The following is a 15,805-nucleotide window of genomic DNA, read 5'->3' as shown; positions in this document are numbered from 1 at the left end:
CAGTTCGAACCTAATCAAACCCACTTTTCTAGTAGCATTTCGTTTCTGTAAGACTCGCAGTTCTAACCAAACCTAACCCACTTTTGTTCGGTTCTGTGAGGATCGCAGTTCAAACCTAACCTAACCCACTTAACGGCGCATGCGGTGCGGTGTACGGGAGTTTGAGCGGGAGGGGTTTGGCATCATCATACCCACATTTTATGGTAGGTAATCATAGTGGTTTATTTAGTTTAGGTATCATAGTGGTTTTCCGGGTCAAGGTCCGGGTCTCTGAGTCAGAGTCCGGGTCCGAGTCCCGGTCCAAGTCCGGGTCCGGGTCCGAGTCCGGGTCCGAGTCCGAGTCCGAGTCCGGGTCCGAGTCCGAGTCCGGGTCCGAGTCCGGGTCCGAGTCCGAGTCCGAGTCCGGGTCCGAACCGGATCCGGGTATGAGTCCGGGTCCCAGTCCAAGTCAAAATCGAAATTCGAAATCACCAAACATGTACTATGCATCGTTGAAGAGTTCTGTTCTGATCATCATCAGCAGTTCCACTTCATCAAATGCGACAGTTTTTAATGTAAATGCTTGATTTTATGATGAAAATACAAAAAATTCTATACGTAAGCCTTTAAGATTTGAGGAGTTCCCTCGATTCCTTATGGATCCCATCATCAGAACTCGAGCTTGACAGAAATGTGGCTTAAAAACTAAACTTGCTTAGCAAACATAACGAAGAGGACAAATCGCCAAACGTGAACTATGCGTCGTTGAAGAGTCCCGTTCTGATCATCATCAGCAGTTCCACTTCATCAAATGCGACAGTTTTTAATGAAAATGCTTGATTTTCTGATGAAAATACAAAAATATCTATACGCATGCCTTTAAAATTTGAGGAGTTCCCTCGATTTCTCATGGATCCCATCATCAGAACTCAAGCTTGATAAAATTGTGGCTTAAAAACTTAACTTGCTTAACAAACATAACGAAGAGGACAAATCGCCAAAGGTGAACTATGCGTCGTTGAAGAGTTCCGTTCTGATCATCATCAGCAGTTCCACTTCATCAAATGTCACGTTTTTGAATGTATATGCTTGATTTGTTGATAAAAACACAAAAATCACCATATGTATGCCTTTAAGATTTGAGGAGTTCCGTCGATTCCTCATGGATCCCATCATCAGAACTGGATTTTGACAAAAACGGGACCAATCTGTATGCATATACATACAATCAAAAAAATAATTTTCAAAATCGGTCCAGTAATGACGGAGATATGGAGTAACAAACATAAAAAATAAAAATAAAAAAAATAAAAAAAATAAAAAACATACAACCGAATTGATAACCTCCTCCTTTGGGATTTGGAAGTCGGTTAAAAAAACATACAACCGAATTGATAACCTCCTTCTTTGAGATTTGGAAGTCGGTTAAAAACCGGTAGATATCGCAAATATCGCACGATTTTTGGTTCGCATGAGTCATCTCGTCCCGATTCGATACATTCTCATTTTTTGATTGGCGTTGGCCGATAAACACTTGTCGGAGAAGGCAACTGGCCAGGACAAGTTGCTATGAACCGGGCTATAACCGCGAAAATCGAAGTTCGCAAATTGCGGGGATTTTTCTCCGTCACTCTAATTACGCCTTCATTGGAGTAAAAGAGAATGATCCCCGCAATTTTCGAAATTCGGTTTTCGCGGTGAGCCGTTCATTTCCATTTTATTTTTACTATTTCATTTCTAACTCTAAAACCGGGCGTTTTACCTTGCTGTTTCCACAGAACCGAATCGGGCCGACATCCGGTGGTCGGGCGAGCCGGGGTCGGACACGGAGGGGCCGCTGGCGTCCCCCTCCCCCAACCCGCTGCCCGTGCCCGACCTCACCTCCGACGTGTACCAGCTGAGCCGGCGGAGGGTCAAGCCCTCCATCCTCGAGAACGTGCACGACACGTACGTCGCTAGCGTCGACGCGTCCCGGCTACCGCTCGACAACAGGTGACTATTGTTTTACCTTGCTGTTCCCTTAGAACCGAATCGGGCCGACATCCGGTGGTCGGGCGAGCCGGGGTCGGACACGGAGGGGCCGCTGGCGTCCCCCTCCCCCAACCCGCTGCCCGTGCCCGACCTCACCTCCGACGTGTACCAGCTGAGCCGGCGGAGGGTCAAGCCCTCCATCCTCGAGAACGTGCACGACACGTACGTCGCTAGCGTCGACGCGTCCCGGCTACCGCTCGACAACAGGTGACTATTGTTTTACCTTGCTGTTCCCTTAGAACCGAATCGGGCCGACATCCGGTGGTCAGGCGAGCCGGGGTCGGACACGGAGGGGCCGCTGGCGTCCCCCTCCCCCAACCCGCTGCCCGTGCCCGACCTCACCTCTGACGTGTACCAGCTGAGCCGGCGGAGGGTCAAGCCCTCCATCCTCGAGAACGTGCACGACACGTACGTCGCTAGTGTCGACGCTTCCCGACTGCCTCTTGACAATAGGTGACAATAAAATTACACTTTTCGTAATCGACACATTTCTTAAATCTTAGAATTCTTAATTAGAAGATGTTTCTGAATTTTGAATTATCAGACCTCTATTTTGAACTTAGAGAATATAACCAACGGAGTGGTCATTAACAGGCGTTCCCCTCTTTCGAAAAAAGGCGGCCGGCGGCGGTGTATCTTTAAGTATCTACTTAAATAATAATAAAAAAAATTGTACATTTTCAGGTAGCTATAACATTTATTGATTGACCAACCATAGACATAGACATAGACATAGAAAAACTTTATTTAACATCACAAACATGACATGAATGGTACATTTGAACATAAAATCTTAAAAAACTTCTAAAACAAAATTAAATTTATGTTAACATATAAACAAAACAGCGTGATGTTAAAAAGGGGCTCGACTCAGCATGATGTTGCAGTAAAATTAACTGCAACGCTGATTTTCAGTCGGACCCTAATAAAATAATAAAGAACCTAAAGTAAATAAAATATGTGACGGAACGGAGCGAGGAGTGCAAGTTATAAAAATATATGTGTACCTTACAGTGCATTCTATGTGTGTTCTATAGTTTGTGTACAGCATCATATTTAAAAGAAGTAACGTTTTGTGTATATAAATTGGGATATATATATTGAGTGTGAAGTGCATAAGTATTTGTTAACAATATAGCTTAATGTAATTTGATATTTATTGAAATCAAATTTTACAGCATGTAATGTTTGGCTGGGCTATTATCAGAGATAAGAAGGTAGGTAAGAGGGTATTGCTCTACCGCCAAGAGGAAGTTCGTTTTGAATCTGAAGAAGGTGTTGCTTAAGTCGGGTTTTGAAACTATGAAGACCATTTAATGTCTGTAGTGGTGGAGGAATATTATTCCAACACTTAGTTGCTGTGTATTTAAAACTACCTCGAAAAGCGGTGGTGCAGTGATGTGAAGCTACTAATTTGCTGTTGACCGATCTAAGGCCATATTTCATTGAGGTGTTTGAGCGCCAGGTGAACTTTTCAAAGAGATACTCCGGTTTTGCAAACTTTACTACACCGAACAATAAGGAAGAAAGATGGAGTTCTCTTCTGTAAGCCATTTTGAGAATGCCTGATGAATTTAAATAAGGAGTCACATGCGCTCGCGGGGGAATTCTAAAACAATAACGCGCACATGCATTTTGGACTCTTTGTATGATCCGGTCTGTCCGTGCTAATAAGCGTGGACCATATACCACATCCGCATAATCAAATCTTGAGAGTATAAGCGTATCACAAAGCTTGATTCGAAGGTCTTCGCTAAGAAAATCACGGATTCTATAGAGAACTTTTAGTCTATAAAACGAGTTTCTGGCAATATCTGCTATGTGACTTTCAAACCGAAGAGTTTCGTCCATTATAAGACCTAAATTACGCGACTCGGTAACACGATCTATTTGTTCGCCTGAAATGAAAATTATTGGTTTATGGCTATCTATTTGTATTAATTGGTGTTTGGAACCGAAAAACATAACTTTTGATTTGCTGGGATTTAGAACTAAAGAATTTGAGGAGGACCAAGTTGTTATATTGTTCAAGTCTTCATTTATTTTGGCAACTGCTACAGCAACATTAGTAGGATCGCAAGGGATGTAGATTTGGATATCATCAGCGTATAAGTGGAAGTTACTATGTTTTATTACATCATGGACATCAGCTGTATATAAAATAAATAATAGTGGGCCTAGGATCGATCCCTGTGGCACTCCTCTAGATAATATAGATGGTTTAGACTTCAAAATCATACCGCTACTATCTTGAAGTTTTACAATTTGTTTTCGATCAGTAAGATAACTCGAAAACCATTTAATTGTGTCCGGTTCAAAACCATAATATTTCATTTTGGATAACAATAAATTTGTATTTATGGCATCAAAGGCACGAGAGAAATCAAGAAGTGCCATTATAGTTCCCTTGCCCATATCTTGTGCAGATAGTATATTGTCTACTACATCAAGAAGTGCAGTTGTCGTGCTATGCGACTTACGAAAACCAGATTGTAGAACAGGAAGAACTTGATTTTTTTCAAGAAAGTTAGATAACTGTGTATATACAAGTCGTTCGATTATTTTAGATATGCAAGGAAGAATGCTTATTGGTCGCAAATCTTTAAAACTACTGACGTTACTTTTTTTGGGAAGAGGCGTTACTAATGCCACTTTCCAGGCATCGGGAAAGACTGAGGATATTATAGATTTATTTATTATTGCAGTGATTGTACCTAGTGAATGAGGAAGAGTTAAAAGTAGCATATCTAATGAAATACCGTCATCGCCCAGAGCAGAGGATTTAAGTGATCTAATTATTTTTAGTATTGAGATTTCATCTACTGGCTCTAAGCTAAATGATAGGGCATGGTAGCGATTGGATTCAAAGTAAGACTGATATGGCTGTGGAGCTAAAGGATTACCTGCAACTTCGAGAAAATGTGAGTTAATAAGATCTGCGTCACGTAAATGAGTAGGAATATCATGGTTTTGAGATTTCTGAGTTACTCTCACGGTGCGTTTAAGTTTGTTCCACAGAGATCGAGAATTACTAGCATTACGGTTAATATGTTGATTGAAATATGCCCGTGTTTCATTAAATAGAGCTTTGTTGACGCAGCTTTTTAAATCAGTGTAGTATTTTTTATGTTCACCTAGTCCAGATGCCCTAAACCTATTATGAGCCTGATCACGCAGACGCATCATTTCTCTGATCGTATATGTTATCCAGGGATAGCTTCTTTCTCTGATAATTACCTGTTTTTGAGGTGCATATAAGTCAAACAATGATAAAACTATGCTATTAAAAGAATTTACCATATCATTTACAGTTGTTAGTGAAATAATGTTGTCCCATGGAATACATTTAAGAGTTTGATTGAATATTAGTGGGTCAATATCTTTTAGTGGTCTTAAAATAACTTTTTGTGGTACAGGTTTACTTTTCTTTATGTTCAGTTCACAAGTCAAGAATGCATGGTGACTAAGGGTAGGTATATATTCTACTTGAGTATCTAAAACGGTAATGTTGCTACTAATCAAATCTATTAATGTACTGCTATGACTTGTAAAGTGAGTGGGCTCATTTACATGTTGTGTTAGATTGAAATAGGTAAAAAATTGGAAGAGTTTCATGCGATTCCTGTCGTTACTTAACAAATTTACATTAAAGTCTCCCATTAACATAATATAGTCGTAACTGGAGAACGAGGAAATAGTTTCAGTTAATGAATCTATAAAAGTATCAATGTCGAACCACGGTGGCCGGTAAGCTGTTCCTATAAGTAAAACTACGCCTTTAATAGATAATTTAAGCCACATTTGTTCAACTGCGGAGCCGGAGGGATGGGCACAGCGGCGTGCAGTAATACCTTCTCTGATGTAGAAGCCGACGCCGCCGCCGCGCTCGCGCACCGACCGCGGCCGGGGGACGTGGCGCAGACTATAGTTCGGCACGACCGGTGCCCGTCCCTCCTCCCCCTCCCTAAGCCAGGATTCATTTATAGCCATTATGTCTACATTACGCTCTTGAACTGCAACTATAAATTCGTTATGATTAGTCCCTAGAGAGCCTGCATTGAGAAGTCCTAATTTAAAATTTATTTTCTTAGCCATTTATGAATAATATAAAGCCGCGATTGTTGGGAATTAAATAAATAAGAGGAGACAGAAGCAGACTCTGTAGGGCAATCATACTACCTTTTTGGTTGAATAGCAAGGCAAGGGAAGATAAATATGGCATTATAGTTACATGTAAAATATGACATAAGATATATTTGTATAATACTATAAAACGAAGAAGGTATTTTCCAGTTAGATTGCAATAAGGCAAGTGTCGTGTAGTGTCAATAGGTACAAGTACTATACAGTGTAACACGGAGTGGTGGCAGTACATATTTTTAGTGTCATTATTGTTATTACAAGGCACGCATAAATTAGAATAAGGAATATAATATCTTAACAAATGAAGAACAGTTTGTATCTCTAAAAGGGCATATCCAAGCACAATCATTACGTTTGGGACAAAGTTAACACTGGTATTAAAGTTTTTTGTGACTAAAATTACGATCACAGATAATATTAGGTATAAGACGGATAAACAAATTAAAGTTTTGTATTGCACATTAATGTCAAACCAGCTCAAACAGGAGCAATGCCAAAAATCTTTGTTAGGTCTTCGTCAGTGCGAATTCTTTGAGCTTGAGTATTCGGTTGATGCCTGGCGTAGATGCGACCGTCACGGGTCCAAATATACCGCCAGTTAGCGCGTGCCCCTTCGTGTCGCGCTTTATAAAACAACTGGCGGTTTGCACGCGTAAGCCGCTCGTTCACGTAGAACTTGCGAGGTGGTCCGGGAAGGTCGAAGCCGGCAGTGTCTGCGCCGCGCGCACGTCGCGCCGCGCGCAGCAGCTCGTCCCGCTGCGCACGCCGTGCCAGCCGCACCGCCAGCGTCCGCGGTCTGCCGTCACTGCCTCCGTCGCCGTCGCCCGCTACACGCCGCAACCCGACACGTTCTGCACTTACTATATCTCGCACCTCTATCTCTACATTCAACTTTTGGGCTACTAAAACCGCTAGGTGTATCGGATTCTCACTATTTTGTTCAGCGATGCCACTTATTTCTATATCAGTGGACAACAATTCCTGGTCTCGTTCGTTAAGCTCCAATTTTAGACGTTCCACGGTGTCCGTCAATTCTTTGAGATCGCTCTGCTCGCTTGTCGGTGGATCGGGGCGCTCCTCCAAAGTCTGAACTCTCTGTTCTAGGGTGCCGATGCGATTTTCTAGCGTATTAACTGCGAGGGAGAGTTTTTCAAAATTGGAGTTAATATTAGTTAGCTCTAAGCGTAACGCTGCAAATTCCGCTCTAAATAACTGCATCTCTTTAACAAGGCTGCTCTCGTCGTTATTTTTTGTAGGCGAAGGTGTGTTGGAATGAACATCGTTCGTGGGCTTGCTTGTCCTTGCACGCGTACTTACGCTACTGCTATCATTTTGTGCAGTCCGCAGGGCTTGCTCGCAGCATGTGGAGCACTTCCAGCTGGTTCTTTGCTTCGGGTTCATAAGACTCCATCGTGCGTAGGTCACGCTTGCACATTCAATGTCATACGTGTGTTTACAAATGGAGCAGACTAAGATTTCTTTGCTGGTAGGTGCTTTGTCGCAACGAACGCACTTCACTGGAGCCATTATGATCTAAAATATCAATTAAGTATTCACAAAAGTCCGACTTTTACTCAAAATCCGAGCGAGGTCACCAAAAATTCTCGGAAATGGCAGCGGCGAAGTTAACGTCCAGAACAGCACAAGCGCCGCGCGATTCAGTAGATCTTTACTTGTTTTCTTCAAAACGATCGCTATATTCACGCGCACTTTTGTTGTGAAATGTTTTAGATGATTTGTCCTTAATTCTGACACAAACTCTAACAAACTACAAGCACTATACAATCACTGATTAATTACGATTATTTTGGTATAAGTTCCATGGCAAATAACTAATTTTAAACCGATTAAATTAATTTTTTAAATGGGAGCGTTACAAAAACACTGTTTGCGCAGTGACGCCCCTCCCCTCTCCTCCGTCCCACCAAATACAGAACCACCTGGATCTGTCACTGAACAACCTGACTTTAACCTGACTGACCTGATATTATTTGATCATGTAATAAATAAATAAATATTATAGGACATTCTTACACAGATTGACTAAGTCCCACAGTAAGCTCAAGAAGGCTTGTGTTGTGGGTACTCAGACAACGATATATATATAATATACAAATACTTAAATACATAGAAAACACCCATGACTCAGGAACAAATATCTGTATCATCATACAAATAAATGCCCTTACTGGGATTCGAATTCAGGACCATCGGCTTCGCAGGCAGGGTCACTACCCACTAGGCCAGACCGGTCGTCAAATACCTAATAATGTTAATGTTGGTAATGTTTTCATCTACCCTTAACTGGCTTAAAAAGAAGCCATATAAGGGTAGATTTTGTTTACTCTTTTTTTAATACATAAAGATGTAGACTATAAGCGTTCGTAGCCATTGTACAAGAACATAATAAGCATTTATCCCTCCTAGATATGGAGTCATGGATGACGAGCTAATGTACGGCGTGTTGCCCACCGACACCGAGAAACAAGTTCCCTACGACCCGAACTACCCGATATCGCCCACCATGTACCGGCTACCCGGTAACCCGTACGGCTCAAAAACCTACCTCTCCTCCAGAACATCTGACTACGGGTACAGCCCCACCAAATACCTGAACACAGACGTCTACGGGTCCAGGGACTTAGTCACCACTAGGGAACACGACGGGTACCCGCCTAGAGACTTCAGGGATTCCGGAATAGCTACCATGCTCAAGAATGATTATCAGAGGAAAATGGAGTACGGAGACTATAATGATAGGATGTCGGAAGGATCGGATAAACACCATCCGCACGATAAATACTCGTTCCCTTTCACAGGTAGGTGCGATAAGATAAGATAGTGTGTGTTGTTGTGTTTTAAGATTTGATGTAATGTGTGAGTTTTCAATGGCAACTCTTCCAAAAATAAATGATTTTACCACGATCAGTTTAGCTGTACTAAAAGCTGCTGCGAACGTGTTCTCTCGTGTTCATAGAAAAAGGGACAACTGGGGCAAGCTATGATGGCGCCATTTATGCAAAACAGTAGCCACCCCCATTGTGGTATAATATTTCGTACCGTTAAACCGATTTATTTTTGCCCTCGGGGATTCATTATTCCATTTACAATTATAGCTAATGGAAGGGACGTTTTGAGACTTACTTTTTAGTCCTATTTTGTTCTTGATATGTGTTTGATGGCTGGCGATGATTACTCTCGCAAGGACAAACTTGCAGGGTTTCACGGTACCTAACTATGTACCTAATCTTCTAAAGGATTGTTTGCCCCCTTTTCTTTCATCTCTTTTTACTTTTTTAACATGCTTGACCAATATACCGGCAGCCGCACGCTTGCGTTGCAATATATAGTGTAGCAAACCAATTTTGTTAGCAGAAAATTTAACAAATTTGAAAAAAGTAGGCACGAAGGACCGATCTCCCAACAAATGTTAATTTTCGCGCCCTTTTCTGCTGATGAGTTGGTTTGCCAGACTATATCTAGCTTTTGACCCGTTGTTTTGCTTTAGCGGAGGAAGACCACACTAGCTTGCGCGGCGTGGCGCCACCGTCGGTCCGTAGTAGCGAAATAGCACACCCAGGTAAACCTAGCCGCAATGCAACTTTATTTTATTTGCTATACCTAGGTCAATATTATTTTCGTTGTCATGTTTCTAGTCAGAATCACTCAGCACAATATTATTATTATTATTCCCAAAGTTCTCGTTACCAAAATAATAACGTGAGAAAAAAAAACACCACTGTGTGTGTGTTTAAACCTATACTTACTCCGTCACATTATGTTGTTGAGGACAGAAAGCAAAACAACGAAAAATAATCTGTCCCACCTGTTTTAACCTTTTTATTATTATTTTAACCCATAATAATTAAAAATATCGGTCTGGTAACATCACATGAAAAAGCGAGCCCGAAAATATACCGGGTGTGGCCTGTAATATGAGCAAAAAATTTAACTGTTGGCTGTATTCCTCATACTGATCAACATTTGTTCAGCGACTTTTAAAAATAACTTGTAGAATTTTTTTTTGTTGTTTAAAATTATTTCAAAATTTATTATACAAAAGGTTAATGGTACATAAATACAAAAGTAAGGTACTTATAGGTTGATTTTTAATACATTTTGAAAGTTATTCAAAGACGCAATGTTGAGAATTTTGTTATGTTTAAGGCTTGACAAAGTCAATCACAATGATATGACGTGACGATCGCGTCCATTGAAGATAATATTTATTTTGTATGAAAAATAGGGAGTCTAAATACTTAATAATTTTTTTAAGTTGTTGAACAAAAGTGTCACCGTTTGAGGAGTACAATCTACGTTTTAATTATTTGCTCGTGTTACAAGCCTCACCCGGTATAATAGTTACTACTCGTATAATAGGGATCACGATATATGTCGTCGTTCTTGGTGACGGGCACAACTCTTTTTTTTTAATACTACGTCGGTGGCAAACAAGCATATGGCCCGCCTGATAGTAAGCAGCCTCCGTCCGTCCTCCAGAGAAGTTACATGCGCGTTGCCGACCCTAACACCCCGCCCGTCGCTAAGGTCTGGCAACCTTACTGGCAGGAACAGAGCGGCTACCGCGAAAACCGAAATTCGCAAATTGCGGGGATCTTTCTCTTTTACTCCAATGAAGGCTTAATTAGAGTGACAGAGAAAAATCCCCGCAATTTGCGTACTTCGATTTTCGCGGTTATAGCTCAGAACATAACACTCTACATGTTCCTCCTCCTTTATGGGTTAAAAAGGGTTAAATAAAAAAAAAGAAGTAGGTTGGTATCATAAAAAATGCACTCCTTTTTGTTGTGTATAGATACACAACAAAAAGGAGTGCATTTTTTATGTTGTTAAAAATATTTTAGTGTGTGTCTGTGTTGAGATTTTTTTTAGTTTAGTTGTAAATATGTAATACCTACATTACATTACATTACATTTACATTTAGCCTTATACTTATTTGATGTATCAATTATAATATAATACTAACATCGTCTCGTGTATATACGCACGACAGTTGGATCTATCTTAAATGCATCCAGAAATAAACTCTGCCTATTGATATGTCAGCGGCCGGTCGTAAGATCAGGCATATTGTGAAATTCCTAGGCATACCGTGAAACGTGAAAATCTTTGACTCGTTCCCTGAGTCGAGAATTTCTGGGCAGTTTGCCCTTCGGGCATCTGAAGCAACCTTTTTTTTTTTTTTTTTAATGGGAGGAAAATCCGTTATGGATACCTCCGCACCGCAGGGACAGCGCGGAGGTTATGTCGGACTTTCACCGACTAAAAACCTCCCAGTAGTCCTTCTCAGCGCATTTCGGACGGCTCTGGGATCTCCAGTGAACGCGCCAGTGCCGTCCTAACGCTATGCCTCTTTGAGGGTACTCTCCTTTTTTTTTTTTGGTCGCAGTCCCTAGCTGCGACCGTCTCCGACCCCGAGAACCCCTTTTAGTCGCCTTTTACGACAGGCAGGGGATACCGTAGCCGTATTCTTACGCCCGAGCTACAGGGCGCATCTGAAGCAACCTAACAAACCTATGTATATTGGTTTAATGTGACTATCCTCAAAACAATACACAGGAACATTACGATCTGCCTGATCTTACGATCGGCCGCCGACAGATATACCGCTGTTAAAAAATATAATGTTCACTACAAAATAATAAATAGGTAGATTGGATTTAAATAAAGCCCAAGTATTTAAAGTCACTATTTTTATGTTTTATCCAGGAGAAGGCCAGCAGCCAATGGGAGCGCCTCTAGCGAGCATGGGAGAAACGAGCGAGTGAGTTCCTAATGCAATAATTAAAAAAAAAGCATGAATCTAAATTCAAAATTTTGCATGCGTCCATAAAATTCAATTACATTTCTCTAAATGTCATTATTTCAAAATTACATTTGAAGTCGAATTAACACCCTTACTTCTATAAAATACTTACCTATTAGACAATAGTAATTTTGTTTTATATTTCAATTGTTATTAAAATAAATCTATCACTAGCCTTGCGCAAAGGAATATGTGAACACTTTTTCTAAAGAGTCTATGTACTTAAATATTCGCAGTAATTTAACTTGAACTTAAAATATTTTTAATTTATTTGGGATAAATGCGAAGGCGGGATAATTCCGAAACTGGCAAATATCTACTAAACTAGAAACAGTTCATAGTTTAGCAACACTTACGCCGCTGCAACGCTTACATGGCATCATGCGTACTGTTGCTACAGTAGAAATAAGTGTTTCTAATAGTTTTAGATATTTGCCAGTTTCGAAATTACCCCGTCTTCGCATTTACCCCAATGCACCCTACTCTATTTTTACTCAAATTTCCAATAAGTTTCCATATATTAGGCCAAGCAATAAGAAGTTATAGAGGGAAATGCTAGGAACACAATTTTTGACTACGTAACTTTGTTTGGACTAGTTAGGAGGTGAACATATCAAAAGTCCCCGGCCGTAGCCCCGGTGCTGGGGGGTAGAGGGGGGAAAGAAGGTCTCATTTTTCGGTTTTTCACTTATATCTTGGAAATTTTGCGTCTTAGCGACATGACTACTAAGATAAACCAAAAGCTGATAAAATTTGTTACAAGTTTTATTCAGTCAAGTTTTTCGATATCTTGAATAGTTTTTGAGATATCCGCTCTTGAAAGTTAATTTAGGGCTTTCAATTTTATCTTGATATCTACATTAGTGACGCTGCTAGACCGTGTTTGGTATCATTTTCGTATAAATCGGGGGTGCTGAATTCAGTTTTGGTATCACGTCGTTGACACCATTCCTAAGAAAAAACATATAAACTTTAAACAAATACCTTTTTTTTTAAATTCCTCTTCACGCTTAAACCGCTCAACCGATTTAATTGAAATTTGGTATACAGATATTTCGAGTCCCAAGACAGGACATAAGATATTTTTTATCTCAATAATCATCCTTTAAAGTTGTGAAATGGAGTATGGGGGGAATTCAACTTCGTCGACGAAACTGAATTCCTGAGGTTAATACTGCTCAAGGTAAGGTTTGAAGTCATGTTTGGTATCACTTTCATCTAAATCACAGATGTATTCCGTCCTAAATTTCATCTAAACCGGTTCAGCGGTTACTGACTCCCCATACAAACTTCCACCCCACTTTTCACACCCTCAAAAGATACTTTTGGTTATAAAAACTATCCTATGTCGTGTATCGAGATTTAAACTATTTCTATACCAAATTTCAACGAAATTGGTTCAGCGGTTTAAGCGTGAAGACGGATTTTAAAAAATATTTATTTTTAAATTTTGGTTTTACTTCGGAATGGTGTCAATGTGATACCATAAATGAATTCAGCACCCCCGATTTATACGAAAATGATACCAAACATGGCCTAACAGCTTCACTGACGTAGATATCAAGATAAAATTAAAATCCCTAAATAAACTTTCAAGAGCGGGTATCTCAAAAACTATTCATGATATCGAAAAACTTGACAGGATAAAACTTGTAACTAATTTTATCAGCTTTCGGTTTGTCTTAGTAGTCATGTCGCTAAGACGCAAAGTTTCCAAGATATCAATGGAAAACCGAAAAATTCGACCTTCTTACCCCCCTCTACCCCCCAGCAGCGGGGCTACAGCCAGGGACTTTTGATATGTTCACCTCCTAACTAGTCCAAACAAAGTTACGGAGTCAAAAATTGTGTTCCTAGCATTTCCCTCTACAACGTTTTTTGAGCATTCATTTCTTGACCTATATCATTAGAACACAAAAAAGAGATTGAAAGAATGAGGAGAAGTCAAGGTGTTTAGATTTACTAAGCACGCATCTTTTTCAATAAGTGTGCGTGGAAGGCCGTCTTTCAGAAGTTTCTAGAGGCCCTTTTTCGTAAAAAAATTGTCGTAAAAAATGTGACAATGTGACTAAAGTAAGGACGCTAAGCACAGAGAATTTCGTACATTGACTCGCCTGTTCCTAGATATCTCTATTGCATGCGCATAATTATATTGCTATCCCACCGATGATGCCGGCGGTCAATGCCACTGTGCGAGCGGGCCAGCAATATGCGCGTGCGACAGAAATAGGAACTAGACTGGTCAATGTACGAAAATCTTCCTGCCATTGACGTAGATCTCAGGACTGGCCTTACGGACAATAAGAATGATGCATGAATGGGGCCAGTACAGCGGTGTGACACCGCTACAACGCGATTGGTTGAAGAGTTCGCAACCTGCACTTTAGTTGCCTTAGACTGCACGATTGACTCGAATTCCTGAGTGACATCGCTTAACTAGCACTATTCTTAGTGCCCGTAAGGCCCGTCCTGAGATATACGTCAATGCTTCGTGCTTAGTCCTTACTTTATAAATGTCAAGAATATTCATTCCGATATACGAGATGAGTATACATTCCTATAAGGTAGAAGTACTAGTGCGACGCTGCACTAGTATTCGACATGGGCACTTTATGTCAAAGTAATATAGGTTAAATTTGACCGGCGAAGATTTTGCTGTATTCAAATTTAATTCTTGTCACTTTGACATAAAGTGCCCATGTCGAATACTAGTGCAGCGTCAAGCACTAGTACTTCTACATTATGTACCATTTGACATTTGCTGATCACCAAGCATTTTGTGAATCGTGTTGTTATTATGGTCCCATATTTTTAGATCTTAAAATTTTAATACTTTAATTGAAAAAGATGCGTCCTTGAAGTCATAACGCAACTGAATTGTTACTAGATGGTGGCGGTTGTATGAGAAACACTCATTGTAAATCATCTTTTGCTTTACTAACGGTGGGGTTGCCGCGCGCGCGATCATCCATCGTAGGGAGGAGGTAAACACTTTTTTATAGTATGCATGTATCAGGAGTTTGCAACCTTTAGGACACGCCCCAGGGAACTTAGTACAAGGCATGTACAAGGGGAGTTGATAACCTTGCCTATTTACTACCTACCACATAATTTTAATGAGGCTTGATACAAAAAAGGTTGGAAACCCCTGACCTAGATTTATTAATTTTATTGCTGTGACCCTTTAATTAACAGGTAAAGTATGAACATAATATAAGTAAGTAAGGTAAACGGCCCAATGCTTGACATTCTAACGCCCAATAGATGACACCCTGTCTGTCACCTCTATTGCTAATGACGTAATGACGTAAATAATTTTCTAAGATTGCGTTAAGTAACACTTTCTTTTATTGACAATGAAGGCCGTGCAACACTAGTAAAAAAAGGCAATGAGTAATTCAATATTTTATTTTTCAGGAAATCTACTACTGAAGATGACGCAGAAACTAGAGTTTAAAGACAACATCACTATAGTACAAGATTTCCAATGAATCTCAATTAGTTTATAATTTTTATTATGATACTGTTTTTATGTACGTAGTTATATAATTTCTATAAGACTGTCGTAATCTATCAAAACATAATTATAGGTACCACTGCCATAGCGTAGACTAACGGCTATTTATTTTACATATTTAACAATTCACTTAAATTTTAGTAGGATTAATCACAAAATAAATACTCATAATGTTTTAATAAAATACTCAGTTTAGCACTCGCCCGCATCTCGGATATCAAAGACTATTTTATTTGCAGGCAAATTTTACTATAATTGTTCGAATAAGTAGGTTTCTTTGTATAGTATAATTAATTCGGTCAAATTG

The 15,805-nt window shown here is 40.1% G+C and overlaps 2 protein-coding genes across 2 annotated transcripts in view; one reads left to right on the top strand and one right to left on the bottom strand.

The window, feature by feature from the left end:
• LOC134665917 (protocadherin-like wing polarity protein stan) overlaps positions 1–15,805 on the top strand; it is a 79,998-nt gene extending 64,193 nt beyond the window's left edge. Inside the window, exons 49-53 of the mRNA XM_063522975.1 lie at positions 1,758–1,971; positions 8,581–8,972; positions 9,662–9,733; positions 11,885–11,939; positions 15,399–15,805. Of these exons, the coding sequence (XP_063379045.1) occupies positions 1,758–1,971; positions 8,581–8,972; positions 9,662–9,733; positions 11,885–11,939; positions 15,399–15,438 (773 nt within the window). The 3' untranslated portion in view covers positions 15,439–15,805. The remainder of the gene's footprint in view (positions 1–1,757; positions 1,972–8,580; positions 8,973–9,661; positions 9,734–11,884; positions 11,940–15,398) is intronic.
• LOC134666322 (uncharacterized) lies at positions 6,524–8,052 on the bottom strand. Its single transcript, XM_063523469.1, has one exon. The coding sequence runs from the start codon at positions 7,678–7,680 to the stop codon at positions 6,631–6,633; it is 1,050 nt and encodes a 349-aa protein (XP_063379539.1). The 5' UTR covers positions 7,681–8,052; the 3' UTR covers positions 6,524–6,630.

Source organism: Cydia fagiglandana, chromosome 7 (genome assembly GCF_963556715.1).
Source record: "Cydia fagiglandana chromosome 7, ilCydFagi1.1, whole genome shotgun sequence".
Taxonomy (NCBI): Eukaryota; Metazoa; Arthropoda; class Insecta; order Lepidoptera; family Tortricidae; genus Cydia; species Cydia fagiglandana.
This window is presented reverse-complemented; position numbering and strand designations above follow the sequence as displayed.

Coding starts and splice junctions, on each gene's coding strand:
- LOC134666322 (XM_063523469.1), bottom strand. CDS start 7,680: ATGGCTCCAGTGAAGTGCGTTCGTTGCGACAAAGCACCTACCAGCAAA.